This window comes from Musca domestica, unplaced genomic scaffold, assembly GCF_030504385.1.
Source record: "Musca domestica strain aabys unplaced genomic scaffold, Musca_domestica.polishedcontigs.V.1.1 1, whole genome shotgun sequence".
NCBI lineage: Eukaryota > Metazoa > Arthropoda > Insecta > Diptera > Muscidae > Musca > Musca domestica.
The window spans coordinates 27,338,001-27,358,839 of record NW_026712114.1 but is presented as its reverse complement, the minus strand read 5'-3'; the positions used below and the strand labels follow the sequence as shown (position 1 = coordinate 27,358,839).

Below are 20,839 nucleotides of genomic sequence, written 5' to 3'. Positions count from 1 at the left end.
GTAGGCAGCTTAAGTTTGTAAATGGCCCATGTAGATCCAAGTTATCATTTAGCCCCAATTTAACAGTACCTCCCGATATTCGGTATTTTGATGATTTTAGCGACATTATTCAAAAGAATTGATTCAAATTTGGCATTTGAAGTTCGTAATGGATACTACAGCCTAAGACAAAAAATTATTTGTGCAGGTCCACTTCTTCGTATAGCCCCCATATAACGGTGCACCCCCGATATTCGGTATTTTGATGATTTTAGCGACATTATTTAACGGAATCATTCCAAATTTGGTATTTGAAGATCGTAATAGATACTGCAGCACAAAACAGAAAATGGGCCATGTAGGTCCACGTCTTCGTATATCCCCCATATAGCGTACCCCCCGATATTCGGTATTTTGATGATTTTAGCGACATTATTGACCGGGATTGTTTCAAATTTCGCATGTGAACTTCGTAATGGATACTTCAGCCCATACCAGAAAATTGTATGTGCAGGTACACGTCTTCGTATAGCCCCCATATAACGGTACCCCCTATATTCGGTATTTTGATGATTTAAGCTACATTATAAACAGATTTTTCTTCAAGTTTCGCATTTAAATATTGTGATACTTCATGACAAAAGTTCCCTATGCAGGTCCACGTCGTCGTATAGGCATTCGGTATTTTTAATATTTTAACAGAATTGTGAACGGATTTTATTATTATTATTATTATTTTTTTTTTTTTTTTGAAATTGCCAAATTTGTAACAAATGGTGGAGGGTATTAAAAGTTCGGCCCGGCCGACCTTACAGCTTTTTTACTTGTTTTTTTTTAATTTATTGAATGAAAGCAAAAAATTTCGGAAAAAGCATCAAATTTTAGAATAAGTTTACATTTGTTCGAATCGGTCAACTTTGGCACGAATTATGGCCTTCAAACGGCCAATGAAACCGTCACACGCTGCCGAATGTTACTCTGCAGTATTTTGGTCCATTCTCAACCAAGCGCTTGCTTGAGGTGATCGACACTTTGGTATTTTTTAGTGCCAACTGTGCTTTCCAAAATAATCCAGACACAATAGTCCAAGGGATTGGTATCCGGAGATTTTGGTGGCCATTGTCCGCTGAAAATGAAGCGAGGAACCTCATTTTATAACCATCCTTGGGTGGCACTTGCTGAGAACGATATTGTTGAGTCCTGTTGCAATTTCCAAGGTCAAAATGTTTGCGTGCCCAAAGCTTTAATACACCCTCCAGAATATTTTCGCGATAATATTCTGCATTTATTTTGATGCCTCGGTCGTTTTATATGAGCGGAGAGTTACCATCGTCTGTTATCGCGGCCCACACCATCACCATGGCTGGCGCTTGAGTTCTGGTGGCCCACCGAAGGTGCACATTTTCAGTTTACCTCTTTGGCAAGTAAACACTATCCTTTTATCTGTTTACAAACTGCTGGACAACGAATATTTTCTCATCGGAGAAAACCAAATTCGGCAGTTCACCACTTTCGGCCAAGCGAAGCAACTCTTTAGCTCTTTTGAGTCTATTATCTTTCTGTTGCGGTGTAAGTTCTTGCACTTTTTGGAATTTCAATGGCTTTAACCCGAGCTTATTTTTCAATATTTTCCGAATGGAAGATTGCAATATGTTCAGCTCACCAGCCATTTTACGGCCACTGCTACGCGGGTTTCGATCATGTCGCTTCTTTACTTTTCGAACCATATCTGCTGATGTTGCTGTTTTCTTCCGTTAACTTCCTTGACGTTGCGCTACGCTACCAGTATCACGGTAACGAGCGATGGTGCGAGACACAAACGATTTATTCACATTTAAATGCTGGAGTGCCCTAACGATAGCCACTTGTGGTTTTCCAGCCAAATATAAAGAAATCACATTATCACGCTTGAATTCCATCACGAATAACTTTCTTTCTGGGATATTCTCACCAAAATGTTCTGTACGCTTATAAGCAATATAATGAGCTTTCACTGGAATAATTTTAACAGCTGCCGGACGAGTGGCTTAGAAAGGACAGCAGTCTGAAGTTGGTTGCAGTTTTTGCATCATCCCAAAAACGCCGTTCTCAGCAGTTGGGCATGGCTCGGTCCACTTTTCAACGGATTATTCGCATTGATTTGCAATTGTTCCCGTACAAAATTCAATTGACGCAAAGAATGTTGCCTGCGGACAATCCTCGTCGATTGGAATGGGCCCAAAGAAAACATGGGTCAGTCGAATATGGGCCACCCTGTATATAAGTATTATGTTAAAAACCTACGACTACAGCTATATTGCTCGTTTAGCATGTGTTTATAATCCTCCAGCAAATTAAAAAAAAACCCTTATGAGTCTGATATTCCTTCAAAAATAATTGTTAAAAATTCACGTTCATGCGCCAGATGGTTCTTCAAAAAATGTTCACAATTTATAATTTTCAAATAATTTTAATAAAATACTGCAGTAAAATGTCCAAGAATCCATCACAAATAACTTTAAAAAATACATGCTTATAGAACTTTTAGAACTGGTAGTCAGTAAAAAAAGCATTGTTTATAAATTGACCAGATAGTCACTCTTAAAATTTAAAAAAGAAAACTTTACTCCACATAGTCTTTAAGGAATCCGATTAGGAACAATCCGATCGATTCGCTCTTATGTACCGGTATTCCGTAAAAATAGTGCAATCATATCAACTACTGTAATAGTAACGGTTCTTGTGTGAAATCCCAAGATTACGGACTCATAGTCCTTTAAGAAAGTTAAAAAAAATCCTGATTAATACCTCGATTTATTTTCATTATGGCCGATAGTTGTAAAAAATTGAAAATTGTTTACCTGATTCTCTTTTTTCCGGGTAAGTATAAATATTCATTTTCGATTCGTTCTAATATCCTACATCAACGTACACAAGTCCGTATGCATATGTTTGAGCACAGACATATCTCTCTCGAGATGGCAGCGTTAAGTAAATGTAAGGCAAAGTAACAAAACACTGGACAACAACATGAAAATTCCCACATGATGACATGGAAACATTTTCCAATAATGTCAACCAATTCGTAACATACTCCGAAGGGGAGGTGGTTGGGATGGTTGTAATGGACCGGGGATTGTAAGCTTCCCCCACCTCAAATATTCAACAAACTACAATGACACTACACAGCATTATTTTCACTATAATACGCCAGACTTACAAACATTCTCGTATATGTGTGCATTCCGAGCAAACACTTGGACATATGTCCATTTGCCAGCAGACAGAACAAATATTTCAACCCATTTTGTAAAGGATTCCTGTTGTTGTTCGCAGTGTGAATGCTGAGTTCTGGGTAGCAAGTTAACAATGGCAGGATGGCATGGAGTGGAGTATAATGTGCCATTGAAAAAAAAATAGTAAACTTTGTTCAAGGGATTTTTGTATGAAATATACCTTATTTTACATAATAGAAAATCTGAATATATGCTTGTTTAGGGAGGGACAAATTTTATCAAGTGGAGAATGGTTAATGTGTGAACTTTATACGTTTAGAATTGTAGATAGTGATCTATATGTCTTCAATTTTTTTAATAACATTTTGGAATAAAATAGTGCTGACTGATATATTTCACATAACATTGAAGGGACTTCATATAAGGAAAGGTTTATTTATGAGGAGGTTTTCTAAAAACCCTAATTTAAACGTTGGGAAAGGAAGTATAGGAAGCGTAAGTGTAAATACAAAAACTTCAACATCTATTTACAAAACGTTTAAATCCAAAGTAAAGCATAACATTGAATTTTCCCCAGTATCTATTAACATTGGTAAAAATTATAAAAATAAAAAATAATGAAAAATAAAATCGTTAAAAACAACCAGTAAAGAAAAGTAAAAAGTCGGGCAGTGCCGACTATATGATACCCTACATCACTATGCATATTTAGTAGAGCTCCCGTAACAAAATCATTTATTTGAAATATATCATACCACCTACCAACATTTGGCTTTGGAGCAGTTATGGTTTGCTATATATAGAGTGATATTATTTAGAGAAGCATTATATTACAAAAATATATATCGGAACCGAGTTACACAAAATGGAAACGTATGTCCCGAAATTCATTCCATTTGGGCTGATATTAGTCATTATTTGTACAATAAACTTGAAATCGGATTAAGAATATTTATGTGAGGGACTTAAACACCAAATCGGATGAAATATATATGGGAGCTATAGCTATATCTGAACCAATTTTCTCCAAATTTGATGTACTTGGTTTAGACTGAAATCGGTCGTATGAACCAACTTTCAGGACTTTTTGACAGTTATTGGTTATTTGATGCACAATTAACCCGAAATCGGTTTAGGATAAAATTTGATAAAATTTGTCACAGGTATATCTGGGCTGTATCTATAACTGGTACCAAATATCATTTTTATCGAATGTGTGGGAATTAAACACCAAATCAGATGGAACATATATATGGAAGCTATAGCTGTATCTGAACCGATTTTCACCAAATTTAACGTACTTGATATTAGACTGAATACTGTCGGATATTTAGTCCCTTTGGGGTGATATTAGCCATTTGGTGCACAATAAACCTGATATCGGAAAAGGTATATATGGGAGCTATAAGTAATCCTATCCTCATAAGTAAATATGGGTCTATCTCGCTTTCTTCTCCACATTACAAACAAGTACACAAAGACATAATACCCTTAGCACTATGTGTACAATTAAATCTGTTTTCCATAACATATAACTGGAAATCGATAATCGAAAACTAGACTTTTACTTTGAATACCATAATAAAACCTCTTATCAAAAAAGTCAGGTCCATTTCTTATATCCAATTATAAGCCGATTTTGCCGATTTTTGCTTCCTACCTAATCTAAGTAAAATAGAAATAAAACGAATGGATGCTTCCCTCACTCACAACGTACTCACATATAATTATCCCGACAAAATTATTTCAACGTCTCTGAATACAGGGTGAGATAAAAAAACCTGCAACAAAGCCAAACGCCATATGTTTTACATTTTTTTAAAATTTTATTGAATGAAAGCCAAAATATCGGAAATAGCATCAAATTTTTGAATAAGTTTAGATGTGTTCGAATTGGTCACCTTTGGCACGAATTATGGCCTTCAAATGGCCAATTAAACCACGAAACACGCTACCCGCATGTATTTTGACCCATTCCCGGCCAAGCGCTTCTTGAGGTGTCGATCTCCTTTGATATTTTTGGTGCCAACCTTGCTTTCCAAAATACTCCAGACACAATAGTCCAACGGATTGGTGTTCGGTGATTTTGGTGGCCATTGTGCGCTAGAAATGAAGCGAAGAACCTGATTTTGTAACCATTCTAGGGTGGCGCGTGCTGAGTGCGATGGTGCTGAGTCCTGTTGGAATGTCCAAGGTCTGCGGCCAAAATGTTTGCGTGCCCAAAGCTTTAATACACCCTCCAGAATATCTTCGCGATAATATTCGGCATTTATTCTGATGCTACGGTCGATTAATACGAGCGGAGAGCGACCATCGGCTGTTATGGCGGCCTACACCATCATCATGGTGCACATGTTCAGCTGACCTCTTTGGCAAGTAAACACGATCATTTTGTTTGTTTACAAACTGCTGGACAACGAATGTTTTCTCAACGGAGAAAACCAAATTCGACTGTTCACCACTTTCGGCCAAGTGAAGCAACTCTTTAGCTCTTTTGAGTCTATTTTCTTTCTGTTGCGGTGTAAGTTCTTGCACTTTTTGGAATTTCAATGGCTTTACCCCTAGCTCATTTTTTCAATATTTGCGGAATGGAATATTGCGATATGTTCAGCTCACGAGCCATTTTTCGGCCACAGCGACGCGGGTTTCGATCAAGTCGCATCTTTACTTTTTGAACCATTTCTGCTGATGTTTTCTTTCGTCCACTACCTAGATTTCTGGTTACGCTAGTAGTATCACGGTAACGAGCGATGATATGAGACACAAAAGATTTATTCACATTTAAATACTGGAGTTCTCTAACTTGTGGTTTTCCAGCCAAATATAAAGAAATCACACGCTTGAATTCCATCACGAATGACTTTTCCATCACGAATAGCTTTTGTACGCTTGTAAACAATATGATGAGCTGTCACTGGAATAATTTTAACAGCTGTCGGAATAGTGGCTTAGAAATAACAGCAGTCTGAAGTTGGTTGCAGTTTTTTCATCTCACCCTGTAAATTTCATTTCTCAGGTGACTTAAGTTTGATACAAATACGTCAAACTAGTTGTGTACTCCGCTCAATATATGGGTGATTTACGGTTTCTAATTTTTTTTCGCAATATCTAACAAGTATTCCGGATACTGATATTAGAATTTAAAAGTGTAATTGTCCAAAAATTTGAAAATTTCGTGTGTAAAGTACGAAGAGAAGTATGGCAAGCTTGCATCAGTCTAATGCCAATATTACGCTTTCTGTGAGAAAACATTTTGTATGGGTCGCATTTAGTTTAAATCATTTCTACATTGATCTTGTGCTCCGCTAGAGAGACGAACGGAAACATAAGGGCGTAAAACATTGTATCTATAAAAAATGATCGTAAAATTATATGAACCCTTCGCGATCAATGTAAGAATTTGTCAAAAATATACTTTTTGTTTGCAAGTGGTAATAGTTCCCTTCAATCAACACGTTCTTTTGATCAAAACTTTAAATCCACAATATAAAGATTAAAATAGTTTACTAAAGAAATATATCCACATCCCTACAATTTATAATTTAAACATTTTCATTATCCCAGTGTATCTACCACCACCACATGGAGTAGAGCAAAGCCTAACCACCATTCCCATGTTACATAAACCGGAAAATGGAACATAAGCACGCACCGGAAGGAAAGAAAATGCGCAAACATAAATTTTAACAAACGGATAAACAACGACATATTCCAACAGCAACAGCAGCAACAACCGAACGAACAAACATCTACAACACCAACAAATCAGCATCAACGTCTGACCAGCGAGAGCCGTGGTTAAGACAAAAGTATTTGGAATTCTGTTACTTTGGTGATTACAGCGACCATTGGTATTTCAATAAACAGTAACAACAACTCCAACATCAATATACTCAAAAGAGTGGAGAGAGAGAGACAGACAAGAACGGAAACAAGTACACCACAAAACAACAAAACTATTTATTTGTATGTCATAAATATCCAAGTGTATGAGCTTACAACCACGTACAGGGGAAATGAATGCATAAAAGAGAGGAAAGAGAAGAATAGTAGGGGCATTGAACATTTTTATAGATCTGTATTACGTTACGTGTGTGTGTGTAACTGGCACTGGTCCACCATTTATCTGGCCTTGTTCACACGTGTTGTCTGGCGTATTTACTTACAACGTTGAAGTATTTAATAAACAGGTCGGTCTGTTAGTTGGTCAGTCACAGTTTGACCAGGTTGTCGGTGGGGAAAACGTTAAAAACAATTCCAAATAAGAAACATACATGAAAAGGAATGCTGAAGCATGCAATTCCGTCATGTATATACACATACATATGTATGTGTGTGTGTGCACATACATATGTAGTTGTGTAAGAAAATTATTCGATTCAATGCACGACACAACAGCCGCACAAAAACATAGAAAAGGAGGTACTGTTGAAAATTATTTGTAATGAATGGAAGGTCATACATTGAGAAAGAATGATATTATTTTCAAGGGCAATGACGACTTCTGTAGGTTAAAAGAGCGACTTTTAGGTTTATTTAAAAAATCGTACAAAAATTTGTACGAACAAGTTAAAAAGTATCAGTCGGTTTTACCGACTTTCCGAAGGTATGGACCAATATTATCCATTTCGTATAGGACCTAAATAAATATGGTATAAATATTGCGAAGTGCTTATAATTTTAGCAAATGTTAATATGTTAGATATGGCAAGTTGTAAAGAACCGCTGATTTGTTTCGCAAGTTATGACAGATAAAGCCATTGAAAATTGTGACCCATTTACAGTGAGGTACCAGAAGGTGTTCGCAGGTATATATTATCTTTACAACAGATTTTGTGTTAGCAAACATGTTTGAAGAGAGTTGGATGCTTATTTCGCTTTCTTAGAGCGTTTTGTTTTTCAAAATTTTGAACCCTATGTGGAGGATCTACCACAAAATATGGTCCGAACTCTTCCATCTTTATAACAGATCCTGTGTTGATGGAAATATTGAGATGTACAAAGTCTGAGTGGAATCGGGTCTTTTATGAGCTTCATGGGTGTTCAAAATGTTGACCCTTTGTGAAGTATGTATCACAAGGAGAATACCGTTATATTCCATCTTTACAGTAGATCTTGTGTTAGAAGAAATAATGGGATGTGTGAAATATGAAGAGAGTTGGATGCTGACTTCGATTTCTTTCAGCGTTTTGTTTTTCAAAATCTTGAACCCCCCTCTGATCTCTGCCATCTTTATAACAGATCCTGTGTTGATGGAACTATTGAGAAGTGCCAGGTCTGAATGGAATCTGATGTTAATTTCCAATTTTATGAGTTTCGTGGATATTAAAAATGTTGTTGAGGTACCAGAAGGAGTGGACGAATATATATCCCATCTTCACACCAGACCTTGGGTTAATAAAAATATTGTGTTCATAATTTGAAGACAATCGGTCTCCTACATCACATTTTATAAGGGTTATAATTATTCAAAATGTTGAGCCTTTGTGGTTATGGTACCTGATGGCACATGGTACAGATATTGTCAATTTTCTAAACTGACTTAGCAGTGATGCAAATATTAGGATTTGCAAATTTGGAGGAAAATCTAATTATCATTTCTCTTTTTGCGCAGTAATTTTTTTTTTCTTTTTTTTGTGGACCGATATTGCTCGTTTCCGGACTCTAAGTTTGATAAAAATATATTATGATGTACCAAGTATGGACCAAATCGGATAGTCTCTTCGAGAATCATCGTGCGCACCAGCGAGACAGACGGACATCGATAGATCGACTCCAAATGTCCTGAGACGGATTTGGTCCAAAGAGACCTAAGGTCTAAAATCGTTTTTTCGACTATGCACGTTTTGGCCGTATCAAATGATATACAGAGTGAGATGAAAAAACTGCAATCAATTTCAGACTGCTGTCATTTCTAAGCCACTTATCCGACAGCTGTTAAAATGAATCCAGTGCCAGCTCATTATATTGTTTACAAGCGTACAGAAGCATTTTTGTGAGAATTTTTCAGAAAAAAATTTATTCGTGATGGAATTCAGGCGTATAATCATATGACTAAGGGTATACAAAAATAGTTATATAAAAGAGTAGTGAAACAATTGACTGAATGACTGATATATAATCAAGGCTCAGACGAAACGGCTGAAGCTAAAGTCTTGAAATTTTGTCCGAGGGCCAGTATTAGTGCATAGGCGTGTAATAAGGTTAGGTTTTTAGAACTAAAAATTGAATACTTTGTATTGGACATACGGTATGTGCTAGAATTCTTAAGAGTTACTGGTATAGCGCAGGATTGATGTAGGGAAGGGGTTTTGGAAATTCGAACTTAAAGGTTACGAAAAATACTGTATTGGTACTAAACTTCTTAACTGGTATCATTTGGTATTATGTGAATGAATAGAGCTAGTAATTTAAAATTTGGTACGAGATTCAAGGTTCGACAGTAAGTTTTGTATATAAAGATGACAAACGGAATAAGCTAGAATTCCGAAATTTAGAATGAGAGTTACTGACGTGGCGCAGGATTGATGTAGGGAAAAAATTTTGGAAATTCGAACTTTAAGGTTACCATTTGGTATTATGTGAACGGATTAAGCTAAAAACTAAGGATTTGATACGAAAATCAAGGTTCGACAGTAGGTTTAATATCTAAAGGAGCTTTTGAAAATGTGTACTAAATGTGCGGACTGTTCTAAATGGTACTAAATTTGAAACAGTTTGGTTTAGGATAAACGGATGAAGCTCGAATTTTGAAATTTTGTATTGGGGTCCCTGTTAGTCGCAATTTTGTGGTAAAGATATGGTTTTGGTACACATACCCAAAACCATATCTTTACCACAAAAAAGTATTGAATATTACTATATATAAATAGTACTAAATTTGGTATTGGAAGATGGGATGGAGGTCCAATACTGAAATTTAGATTTTTTATGGTATCTGTGTTTGAGACTTGACGGTGGTTCGGACATGTGTCCTATATTTTTACGAAAACTACTATATTGTTCTTAAGTTTGTATTGTGGAAGGAATATGGCTACAATCCCCAAAATTGGTATTAAAGTCTCTGTTTATATCTGGAACTGAGATACGGAGATGGTATTGGAAATGTGTACTATATTTATTCGAAAAGTACTAAGTAATACTAAATAAGGTATTGGATGAAGGTATAGATCTGAAACTCCGAAATTTGATGTTAAGGTCACTGTTGGTATCTTAGGTTAAGTTTGGAATTAGTTCCTTAATTACTAAATGTTACTAAATTTGGTATTGGGTGAAAAGATAGGGCTAGAATCCTCAAATTAGATATTAAGGTCTCTGTTTGTATCTGGAACTGAGAAATGTAGGTGGTCTTGGAAATTTGTAATTGTACGAAAAGTACTGAATGGTAAGTAGGTGAAGGAATAGAGCTGATGTCCTGAAATTTGATAAAGATGTCACTGTTGGTGTGTGTGGTTATGACATGAAGGTGGTATTGGAAAGGTGTACTATAATTATTCAAGAGGTAAGAAGTAGTACTATATTCGGTATTGTGTGTTGGGATAAAGATAGAATTTTGAAATTTTATACTGAGGTCTCTATTGGTATCTGAGATTGATATATGGAGATAGGTTTGAAAATGTATGTACGAAAATTACTAATAGTACTAAATTTAGGTACTGGGGGAAGGGATAGAGCTGGAATCCTGAAATTTGATATGGATGTCACTATGGGTGTCTGTAGTTGAGCTGGTTTTACGCATATTTATATCCTCACAGCAGTACTATCAGTAGCAATACTATCCGGTACTAAATTTAGTAATGGGGAAATTACCAAATTTAAATCCTGAAATTTGATAGCTTGAGTCTACTGTTGCTATCTGAGGTTGAGAACTGGTGGTGGTTTTGTAAATACTATATTTGGTATTGGGTGAAGGGATTGAGCAAAAATCCTGAAATTTGATATTGAGGTCACTGTTGGTGTTTGTGGTTAAAATATGAAAGTGGCTGTGAAAATGTATATTATAATTGCTCGAAAAATACTTAGTGGTACTAAATTTGGTGATGGGAGAAATGGGAAAGCTGAAATCCTGAAATTTGATATTAAAGTCACTGTTTATTTTCATGGAGACGTTGAAATAGTTTTAAACAACAAAAATTGAATGTGGGTGCCTTATCCTGTGGTTTTAGTTATATCCTCCTAGATACACTTCAAAATAAAAGATTTTTAAGACTTTTTGTTGGAAAAGTTCTATTATTCTTTCCGGAAAAGGAAAAACTTGAGTTATATATAAAACCATGTAGTACGATGTACGAAGTTTTGGTTTAACATGTTAGTTACACTGAACAAATTGTGCATTTTGAGCACTTCAAACCTCTGACGAAGTTAGTAATATTCATAAAAATACCACATCCATTAAATGTTAATGAAAATTCAATGCTCATTAAAAAGAAGTAAAACACATTGAGTTCGGCCGGTCCACACTTTTAATACCACCTTAGGGTAAAGGAAACATTAGAAGAAATGTGGCAAAAACCATTAAAATGCCGAATATCGGGAGGTGCCGTTATATGGGGGCAATACCAAATCGTGGACCTACACATGTAATGTTTCACCAAAGGAGCTAGAACCCATTATGACCTAGAAATACCAATTTTCAGACTAATCCGGGAAAAAATGTGGCAAAAATCATCAAATTGCCGAATATCGGGAGGTACCATTATATGAGGGCTATACCAAAACGTGGACCTATAATTTCAATGACTCGCCGCACGAACTGCGACCCATTGTGATCGACAACTACCAATTTTCAGAGAAATTCGTGACAAAATGTGTCAAAAAAACACCAAAATACCGAATATTGGGAGGTACAGTTATATGGGGACTATACCAAAACGTGGACCTATACACACAATGTTTCGCCACACGAACTAGGACCCATTATGACCCACAAATACCAATTTTTAGACAAATCAGTGAAAAAATGTGGCAAAAACCATAAAAATACCGAATATCGAGAGGTACCGTTATATGGGGGCTATACCAAATCGTGGACCCATACATGCAATGTTTCACCACCGGAGCTGGAACCCATTATGACCAACAAATACCAATTTTTAGACAAATCCGTGAAAAAATGTGGCAAAAATAATCAAAATACCGAATATCGGGAGGTAACTTTATATGGGGTCTATACCAAAACGTGGACCTATAAATGTCATGTTATGCCACACGTACAGGGACCCGTTATGACCTACAAATACCAATTTTTAGACAAATCAGTGAAAAAATGTGGCAAAAACCATAAAAATACCGAATATCGAGAGGTACCGTTATATGGGGGCTATACCAAATCGTGGACCCATACATGCAATGTTTCGCCACCGGAGCTGGAACCCATTATGACCAACAAATACCAATTTTTAGACAAATCAGTGAAAAAATGTGGCATAAATCATCAAAATACCGAATATCGGGAGGTACCGTTATATCCCCATATAACGAACGTGGACCGATATATCTCACTTTCAATACCAACCATCCTAGACACAATACAAATTGCTCTGCTAAATTTTGGCGCTCTACGTCAAATAATGTGGGCTGTATCGTGATTTCAACAGACAGACAGACGGACATCGTTAAATCGACTTAGAATTTTATGCTGATTATGAATATATGTTACAAACGGAATGACAAAGCTAATATACCCTCCTTTCCAAGGCGGAGGGTATAATAAAACATACCAATTTTATTAACAAAATAAACATATTCTTAAATAATTTACGATTTTTAATTTATTAAAATATTTACAACCAGGCATTTATTAAAATAAGAGTGCAAAAGCAATCCAAAAATCCACTCTTAATGAAAACATTTTTTAAAAATCCCACGCTTATTAAAAATATTCTGTTAAACTATTATAAAAAATCACATACTTTAAAATATTCTGGTCTTAAGTACTCCCACGATTATTAAAAATATCCTATTAAAATATTCCTCATTAATCCCACTCTTCTTCGTAGACAATTCCTTTGAAAATGTCCCTGCAAATATATCCTTTAAAGTTTCCACTTCAATTCATCTATTCTCCCGACAATTTTCCATCTGCCCACGTTAACATTTCGAATAGCTCACGAATTATTTATGTGTTTACGATTGTGACAATGAATATATGCACACAATTGATAGTAACAACAACAACAACAGCAACAAATACTCACCAACATCGGATACATCGGGCAACAGCATCTCCTCGCCACGTTGCCAGGTGGTTACCTTGACATATGCACGCACATAGTCCGGTATGGCACACTTAATCAGCGCTGAATTTCCCAAAAAGACTTCGATGTTTTCCACGTGCACGTGAAATTGTCGGCGTACCACTACAAAGAAAGCAAACGAAATGCATATAAATGTGAATATTCGTGTATGTATGTAATGCAATGCAATGCAATGAATGAATGTAAACTTTACATATGCATACCTATGTGTTTACATAGGTATGTATCGAGTATATACGAACAGTGGATGGCTGGGAATATTATGACGATAAACATTATTTAGGGAATAAAATTACACTATTATTTAATTAATTTTAAAAAATAAAAAATTATTAAAAAAATTACAATATGAACTAATTGTAAAATGAAAAGGTATGTAATTGATAGTTTGTATGTCCTACGTCCATAAGATCATGTTTAGGTGCGAAGCAGTAAATATTAAGCCTCCGGCATTGTGGGAATATACAAATGCTATTTTTTTTTTTTTTTTTTTTTTTTTGGAAAATATAAATATTAAATGCATAATTTCTAGCTTAAATATATTACATCCTTTTTAATCTATTGGGGACACAGAAAAATACAGGACTATATATGTCCCGCTCGAAATTTAGTCATATATTAATTTTTATTTTTCCTATAAAAACTACACAATTTGCAGGTAGAACTGCAGAATCCTCTAGTACCAAATACCATTCTCAAATCGGATGAAACATATAAATGGGAACTATAGCTATATCTGAACCTATTTTCACAAAATCTAATGTACTTGCTTCTAGACTAAATTCGGTCGGATATGCCAACATTTAGGTCACAATTAACCCGAAATCAGTTGAAGATTTATATGGGCACTATACCCAAACCTGAACAGATCATGTCAAAATTTGAAACACTTACTTCAAAGCTGTATGTGATATTAGGTATATTAGGCTTGGGAGTGACTTTAAACCCCAAATCGGGTAAACGATTAATACGAGCAGAGCTTTATCTGAACCGATTTACACCAAATATGAAATACTAGTTTCTAGGATGAATTCGCTCGGAATTACCAAAATTCAGTCCATTTGGGTTGATATTAGCTATTTTGTGCACAATAAACGTGATATCGGATATATATAATTTGGAGTTATATCCTAATCTGAACCGATCTCCATTAAATTTTGGCATGCGTATTTTCGAGTGGTATCTGATACCTGGCACCGAATATCATTCTTGTGGAGAGCATATTACGCATGTGAAAGACTTAAAACCCCAAATCGGATCGGATGGGAGCTATAGCTATGTGTAAACCGATTTTTCTCAAAATTTGATGTGCTTACTTCTACACTGAATTCGGTCGAATGAGCTAAATCATTATATTAAAATCAATTGAGGTTTGGGTATATCTCCCTTATATATATATATATATATATATATATATATATATATATATATATATATATATATATATATATATATATATATATATATATATATATATATATATATATATATATATATATATATATATATATATGTGTGTGTGTGTGTGTGTGTGGCAGAATTTGGTTACAACAATAAATTTGACAAATTAATTAGAAATCGGTTTCAGATTCGGACATAGCTCCTATATATATATATATTCTCGGCTGATTTCACGAATGCAATCTTGGCATATGCTATGAAATTAATAAAATGTCGGAAACAGAATCAAATTTTAGAATAAGTTTAGATTTCTTCGAATTGATCACCTTTGGCACGAATTATGGCCTTTAAACGGCCAAAGAAACTGTTACACGCTTCCGCAATGTTTCTCTGGGGTATTTTGGTCCATTCATGGCTAAGCGCTTGCTTGAGGTGATCGACACTTTTGTATTTTTTAGTGCCAACCTTGCTTTCCAAAATATTCCAGACACAATAGTCCAACGGATTGGTATCCGGAAATGTTCCGGAATTTTGGTGGCCATTGTGCTCTGGAAATGAAGCGAGGAACCTCATTTTGTAACCATTCTTGGGTGGCGCGTCCTGAGTGCGATGGTGCTGAGTCCTGTTGGAATGTTCAAGGTCTGCGTCTAAAATGTTTGCATGCCCAAGGCTTTAATACACCCTCCAGAATATTTTCGCGATAATATTCGGTATTTATTCTGATGCCACAGTCGATTAATACGAGCAGAGAGCGACTATCGGCTGTTATGGCGGCCCACACCATCACCATGGCCGTCGCTTGAGTTCTCGTGGCAAACCGAAGGTGCACATTTTCAGCTGACCTCTTTGGCAAGAAAACACGATCATTTTGTTGGAACACGAACCGCTGGACAACGAATGTTTTCTCAGCGGAGAAAACCAAATTCGGCAGTTCACTACAGGTTTGCCCGTATTCGACGGACCCATCTGGCAACGCCATAACTTTTGACAGAGATGTCACATCGCTTAATGACATACCGCGTTTGAAGCGTCAGTCCAAGCCGATTTTTACCATGAACCAATACACGCCACGCGAGCGCTCTGAAATAGTTGAAATTTACATTCAACAGAAGAAGTCAATTGTGAAAACTCAACGTGCTTTTAAAACATTAAATAATGTGAGAAGTGCGCCTTCTAAGAACACCATTAAGCGTTTATACGAAAAATTTTCGACTGGTAAGGCTCTTTCTAATCCGAAGAGGCCATATAAAAGTCGACCAAGGCGATCGGCCGAGAATATCGCTGCCGTACGAGCCAGTGTTGAGAGGTCCCCAAGAACATCCCAAAAACGCCGCTCTCAGCAGTTGGGCATGGCTCGGTCCACTTTACAACGGATTATTTGCATTGATTTGCATTTGTTCCCGTACAAAATTCAATTGACGCAAAGAATGTTGCCTGCGGATAAGCCTCGTCGATTGGAATGGGCCCAAAGGGCCCAAGGTCCGTCGAATATGGGCAACCCTGTACTTTCGATCAACCGAGACAACTCTTTAGCTCTTTTGAGTCTATTTTCTTTCTGTTGCGGTGTAAGTTCTTGCACTTTTTGGAATTTCAATGACTTTATACCGAGCTCATTATTCAATATATGCCGAATGGAATATTGCGATATGTTCAACTCACGAGTCATTTTTCGGCCACTGCGACGCGGGTTTCGATCAAGTCGCTTCTTTACTTTTCGAACCATTTCTGCTGATGTTGCTGTTTTCTTCCGTCCACTTCCTTGACGTCGGGCTATGATACCTGTATCACGGTAATGAGCGCTGGTACGAGACGCAAAACGTTTATTCACATTTAAAGGCTGGAGTGCCATCCAAATATAAAGAAATCAGACTATCACGCTTGAATTCCATCACGAATATCTTTTTTTTCTGGAAATTGTTCACCAAGATGCTTTTGTACGCTTGTAAACAATATAATGAGGTCTCACTGGAATAATTTTAACAGCTGTCGGACGTGTGGCTTTTTCATCTCACCCTGTATATGGGAGCTATTTTTTTGATGTTATATAGATTTTTCTTTGATGACTAATATTGACATTGTACGTAGAATAGTTTTGACCTTGAAGTCGCCATCTAGAACTGGAACTATTTTGCATAAAGTCAGATAGAGTGCGAATTTAACTCAACCGTCTGCGAATCTAATTCAAACGCGATCTTTAAATTTTTAGCGATTTTGTAGGGTATTTTCCACACAATCACATCTTAATGGAGCTTGGGAAAGTTTTTGGAGAAAAAACCCAGAAGACTTGACTGTGGGAAATTTGTAATATATACGAGGACACCAGATAGCTACGTAGTACTGGGTTGCCCATATTCGACGGACCCATCTGGCAACGCCATAACTTTTGACAGAGATGTCACATCGCTTAATGACATACCGCGTTTGAAGCGTCAGTCCAAGCAGATTTTTACCATGAACCAATGCACACCACGCGAACGCTCTGAAATAGTTGAAATTTACATTCAACAGAAGAAGTCAATTGTGAAAACTCAACGCGCTTTTAAAACATTAAATAATGTGAGAAGTGCGCCTTCTAAGAACACCATTAAGCGTTTATACGAAAAATTTTCGACTGGTAAGGCTCTTTCTAATCCGAAGAGGCCATATAAAAGTCGACCAAGGCGATCGGCGGAGCATATCGTCATTTGGCCGTTTTTCTTCCCAAAATGAAAATGGCCATGCTGTCACCATCAATCAGGAGCGTTATCGCGACATAATGACCAATTTTGTGATGCCAATTATTCGTCGAAAGCGTATGAGGCAGTTCTGGTTTCAACAAGACGGCGCTCCACCGCACACAAGACGCATAACAATCGATTTTTTGAAGAACTTGTTTCATGGGTCCGTCGAATATGGCAACCCTGTATGTATTCCGTACATTTACAAAAATTTTAAAATGGATGGAACATCACTCCTTATTTTGGTTAACTCTGAATTTTTCACTGTAATTATCGAATTATGTATCAGAACAAATCCCAGGGCATACATCTGTCTCAAACTGTTTAACACTCTCTAACCTAAATTTGTATGATCTCAATGGAAATAGAAATTCTAATCTATGATCGGTTTAGCGCTAGATATACAATTAGCCCACAAACTTATCCAATCCGAATTGATTATGTACATTTAAATCTTATCTTGCCCTCTTGCACTATTAATCCCTCTATCCCTCTTAAAAATATCAAAACTCGCGATACATCCCAATATCCAATAACGACATACATGCATATATCCAAATCCGCTTATATCCGGTCATGGTGTTGTTATGCCGGAATAACACAGGAATGCCCGTTTGTAAAGGAGAACAAAAAAAAAAAAATAATAAACCCGCTCAGTCATAATGTATGGCAATGTTGTTGTGTGTTGAAACAAAAGTGTTATTTCCGGTTATGAGCGAAAGGACATAAACAACGAGCGAACGACCGACCGACCGACCAAACAACAGCGGCAACAGGGATGATACAACAATCGACCGAACAAACGAATGGACAGAAGTAATGGAGGAAAACAAATAGCCAGCCATGCAAACAAACAAGTCAACAGCAGCAGCAGTAGACTGACAGAGAGAACAAACTCATTGCATCAACACACCATATTCCAATTGCTTTCATGAGCGGCAAGGATTAACAGGTTTTAAACTGAATATTTTAAATTGAAAACAAAACTAAAACTAAACTGAGAGCAAAAAGAAAACTAACAAAAAAACAACGAAAAAACTAGAAAACTAAAACACTAGTCGGGTCGAGTTAAGTTGAGTTGAGTCGGATCGAAATAATCTGCAAAAACATTTCTCCGACTACTCCGAAATTTATCTGTGAAAGTCAATGACTGCCAAACAATGGATGGTAGTCTGGTTTCTGTTTTACTCGAGAGCTTTGCATAACTCTTCTCCGTTTTGTTCGAATGGTTCTGTGATGGCGATGCTGACGGCCAATGACGATGATGGTGATGGTGGTCATGATTTTGGTAGCTGTGGTGTTAGGATTTTAGACCAACTTTTGTGTGAGAGAAAACAACGACGAAATTGAATTTGAACTTTGTTTTTTTTTTCCATTACACTTCAAACTTTTTGAGCGGAGTCATGTAATTGGTCATGCCGTTTCAGACACACACACAGACACACACAAAAATAACTCTTTTAATTGGACTAGTTAAATATAGAAAGTTTTTCCTATTCTGTACGGTGATATCCAGGGGGAACGTTGTTGAATTTTTGTGGTCACATGAGTGAGCTTTTCTGCTTTTGTCTGAGGGTCTATGGTTCTGTGACATTCATTTGAAAGACGGGAATGAATAAATAAATGACATTGCCGTGTTAATATTTAAAAATAATTATTGACTCAGTCTTATAAGATATGTTGACACATTTTTAGAAATTCGAATTAAGAGAATACAAACAGTACCAAAATGTGGCTGTGTGGCAGCATTTGTAAATTTATACAGGTTTGTCCATATTCGACTCTTTGGGCCCACTCCAATCGACGAGGCTTGTCGCAGGCAATATTCTTTGCCTCAATTGAATTTTGTACGGGGACAAATGCAAATCAATGCGAATAATCCGTTGTAAAGTGGACCGAGCCATGCCCAACTGCTGAGAAAGGCGTTTTTGGGATGTTCTTGGGGACCTCTCAACACTGCCTCGTACGGCAGCGATATTCTCGGCCGATCGCCTTGGTCGACTTTTATATGGCCTCTTCGGATTAGAAAGAGCGCTCGCGTGGCGTGTATTGGTTTATGGTAAAAATCTGCTTGAACTGACGCTTCAAACGCGGTATGTCATTAAGCGATGTGACATCTCTGTCAAAAGTTATAGCGTTTCCAGATGGGTCTGTCGAATATGGGCAACCCTGTATAACAAACCGGATGAACAATATATATGGAAGCTATAGCTATATCTGAACCGATCTTCACCAAATTTGACAATCTAGCTTCTACACTCAATTCGGTCGTAAGTGCCAAATTCTATCCCATTTAGACAAATATTAGACGTTTGGTGCACAATAAAATGTAAATCGGACGAAGTTATATATGAGAGCTATATCCAAATCTGAACCGATCTCGATAAAATTTAGCAAATGTATCTCTGAGCTGTATTTGATATATTTCCCCAAATATTGTTGTTTCAGAGTACATATTACGGCTGCGAAGGACAAAAATAACAAATCGGATGAACAATATATATGAGAGCTATAGCTATATCTGAACCGATTTCGATCAAATTTGGCATACTTATTTTTAGGCCTAATTTGGATTTATATGCAAAATTCCATACTATTCGGGCTGATATTACACGTTTGGTACACAATAAAAGGCAAATCGGACGAAGATATATACAGGGTTGCCCATATTCGAAGGACCCATCTGGCAACGCCATAACTTTTGACAGAGATGTCACATCGCTTAGTGACATACCGCGTTTGAAGCGTCAGTCCAAGCAGATTTTTACCATGAACCAATACACGCCACGCGAGCGCTCTGAAATTTACATTCAACAGAAGAAGTCAATTGTGAAAACTCAACGTGCTTTTAAAAAATTAAAAAATGTGAAGTGCGCCTTCCAAGAACACCATTAAGCGTTTATACGAATAATTTTCGACTGGTAAGGCTCTTTCTAATCCGAAGAGGCCATATAAAAGTCGACCAAGGCGATCGGCCGAGAATATCGCTGCCGTACGAGCCAGTGTTGAGAGGTCCCCAAGAACATCCCAAAAACGCCGTTCTCAGCAGTTGGGCATGGCTCGGTCCACTTTACAACGGATTATTCGCATTGATTTGCATTTTTTCCCGTACAAAATTCAGTTGACGCAAAGAATGTTGCCTGCGGACAAGCCTCGTCGATTGGAATGGGCCGAAAGAGTCATGGGTCCGTCGAATATGGGCAACCGTGTATGGGAGCTATATCTAAGTTTTGACCGATTATCTCCAATTTCAATAGGGTTCGTCCTTGGG

General features: G+C 36.8%; 1 protein-coding gene across 1 annotated transcript in view; it reads right to left on the bottom strand.

Moving 5' to 3' along the window:
- Positions 1–20,839, bottom strand: part of LOC101892598 (cell adhesion molecule Dscam2) — a 256,452-nt gene that overhangs the window by 141,176 nt on the left and 94,437 nt on the right. Inside the window, exon 5 of the mRNA XM_059121268.1 lies at positions 13,391–13,552. Within this exon, the coding sequence (XP_058977251.1) occupies positions 13,391–13,552 (162 nt within the window). The remainder of the gene's footprint in view (positions 1–13,390; positions 13,553–20,839) is intronic.